The sequence below is a fragment of the Frankliniella occidentalis genome, unplaced genomic scaffold, assembly GCF_000697945.3.
Source record: "Frankliniella occidentalis isolate FOCC.00 unplaced genomic scaffold, Focc_3.1 Scaffold24, whole genome shotgun sequence".
NCBI lineage: Eukaryota > Metazoa > Arthropoda > Insecta > Thysanoptera > Thripidae > Frankliniella > Frankliniella occidentalis.
Window position 1 is genome coordinate 339,278 of NW_026267154.1, and position 1,873 is coordinate 341,150.

At 54.5% G+C, this 1,873-nt stretch overlaps 2 protein-coding genes across 6 annotated transcripts in view; both read right to left on the reverse strand.

The window, feature by feature from the left end:
* The window catches only part of LOC113212116 (uncharacterized), an 11,577-nt gene extending 10,049 nt beyond the window's left edge, over positions 1-1,528 (reverse strand). Inside the window, exons 1-3 of one of the 2 annotated variants that reach the window (XM_026430707.2) lie at positions 1,379-1,528; positions 807-1,006; positions 260-438 (exon numbers count right to left, since the gene is read on the reverse strand). In XM_026430707.2, coding sequence (XP_026286492.2) covers positions 260-438; positions 807-1,006; positions 1,379-1,505 — 506 coding nt within the window. In that variant the 5' untranslated portion in view covers positions 1,506-1,528. Of the gene's footprint in view, positions 1-259; positions 439-806; positions 1,011-1,099; positions 1,118-1,378 lie in introns of those variants that run through there. The other variant, XM_052265130.1, reaches the window with a different exon arrangement.
* Positions 1-1,873, reverse strand: part of LOC113212106 (microtubule-associated protein futsch) — a 29,691-nt gene that overhangs the window by 15,891 nt on the left and 11,927 nt on the right. The window lies entirely within an intron of this gene.

The following is a 1,873-nucleotide window of genomic DNA, read 5'->3' on the forward strand; positions in this document are numbered from 1 at the left end:
ATCCCTAGATCCCAGACAATAGGGTCTATTGGAGAGACAATAGAGTCTATCGGATAGACAGTATAGTCTATCGATTAGACAGACTCTCCTCGCCCCACCGCGGCGGTGGCGCCAGCGCTAGGCGCTCAGGGCGGGCCGCCGTCTCCACACAGCTGCGCGGCGGGACTGCCTAACCGGCGCGTTGCAGGAACCTGTCGTCACGAAGCCCGGGCAGGCGCCCACCTGGCGTAGTAGGACTCTGGGACTCTAGGACTCTAACCTGGCGCAGGGCGACACGGTCACGGACGACCCCTTGAGCAGGTAGAAGCCCCAGTACTCCTTGACGTCGTCGCCGAGCCGGATGTCGCGCACGAGGGAGGACCGGCGCCGCCTGCCCCGGCCGGGCTTGCCGCCCATCATCCAGGCGCTGAAGCTGCCGTTGGCGCGCACCGCCTGCGCCTTGAAACCGCCACAGAAACAGTCGTGTAATGCGCAAGGGAACTCCCGCATTTGTGAGATGGTTAATTAGGTGTCATTTTCTCTGTAATTTATGAGTGCTATGTGAATGCAGGATTAAACTTAGTACTATTAATCCAAATCTATTTTTCAAATTTGGATTTTTTACAGGGGTCCAATGATATATCACTGGTAGTGATATATCATTCAGCCAGTGATATATCACACAGCTGGTGACGAATCATTGAACCCCACCCAGTGATAAATCACACCAGCAATAAAATCACTCGCCAAATTATCACTGCCCAGTGATACACCACTAAAATTTTCTCAGTGCGATAAATCACTCACAATTTCTGTAAGGGGCCTACCTGGCACCAAGTGGTGGAGATGTGCGCGTCCAGGACGCGCATGTCGGAGGGCGCGAGCGGCAGCGCCAGGTCACGGAGCACGGCGTAGCGCATGTAGAGCGGCCAGCCCAGCAGCACGGCGGGCGCCAGCAGGCAGACGGCGGTCAGGCGCGCCACCCGCACCCACGGCGCCGAGCACGCCGAGCACCCCGCCGACCGGCCTGACTATGGACAGCGTCCCGGCAATGAGTCTCCACAGTCAAAATAATCCACAAACACACCGAGATTCGTCTAGAGTTAGTGCAAACATGTACCATTCATAAATCGAGTATGAAATAAACGCGGAATTCTCACCAATTTACGAACAGTCGCAAATTAGCAGATATCGTCTGAGTTGTTTTCCTGGCCAAGTGTGGCTCAGTGCCAAAGCACCCTCACCGCTTGGACGGCTCCAAGGGGTCCGTGAGGTCCATTGGTATAAATTCAAGCGTACGCCGATTTTTTCTGTTCACGCGTCATTTATTCTGATTCTCTGATTTTTAAAACATGGTGTGCACTCATTTTATTTCGAGTGAAGTGCCCCTTGGACTGACCTCGCATCCCGCGTCCGCCGCCCCCGCCACCCCTGCACGCCCACGCCGCCCCCGGGCGAGCCCTTGGCTTCCCCGCGCCCGCCTCCTCCAGGTCGCTGTCGTCGTGCTCGTAGTCGTCGAACCGCATGGCGAATGTGCGAGACGAGACGACTCGGCGTCGTCGGCAGCGACAGCTTGGTGACCGATAGTCTGCCAAGTCTTATCTCAAGAGCCCGGTTTAGGCCCAAAGCGCGGAATAACACCTGACGAAGACAATGGAGTGGATCGGTATGGGTAGGAGCGGGCTGCACGTGCTGGGAATCAATGGATTGCCCCGACAAGCGGCCAGCCGAAGAAGCGTGAAAGGGGTTGTTGACACGTTTGTGGGGAAATAATGCTGAGCAAATATTCATTATTAGAAAAAGAGTCAGTTTTATGATTTATTTGATTCAGAGACATCATTCACATTACGTCACTTTTGATTGTAACAGTTCATCATCATGATTTGAGAAAAAA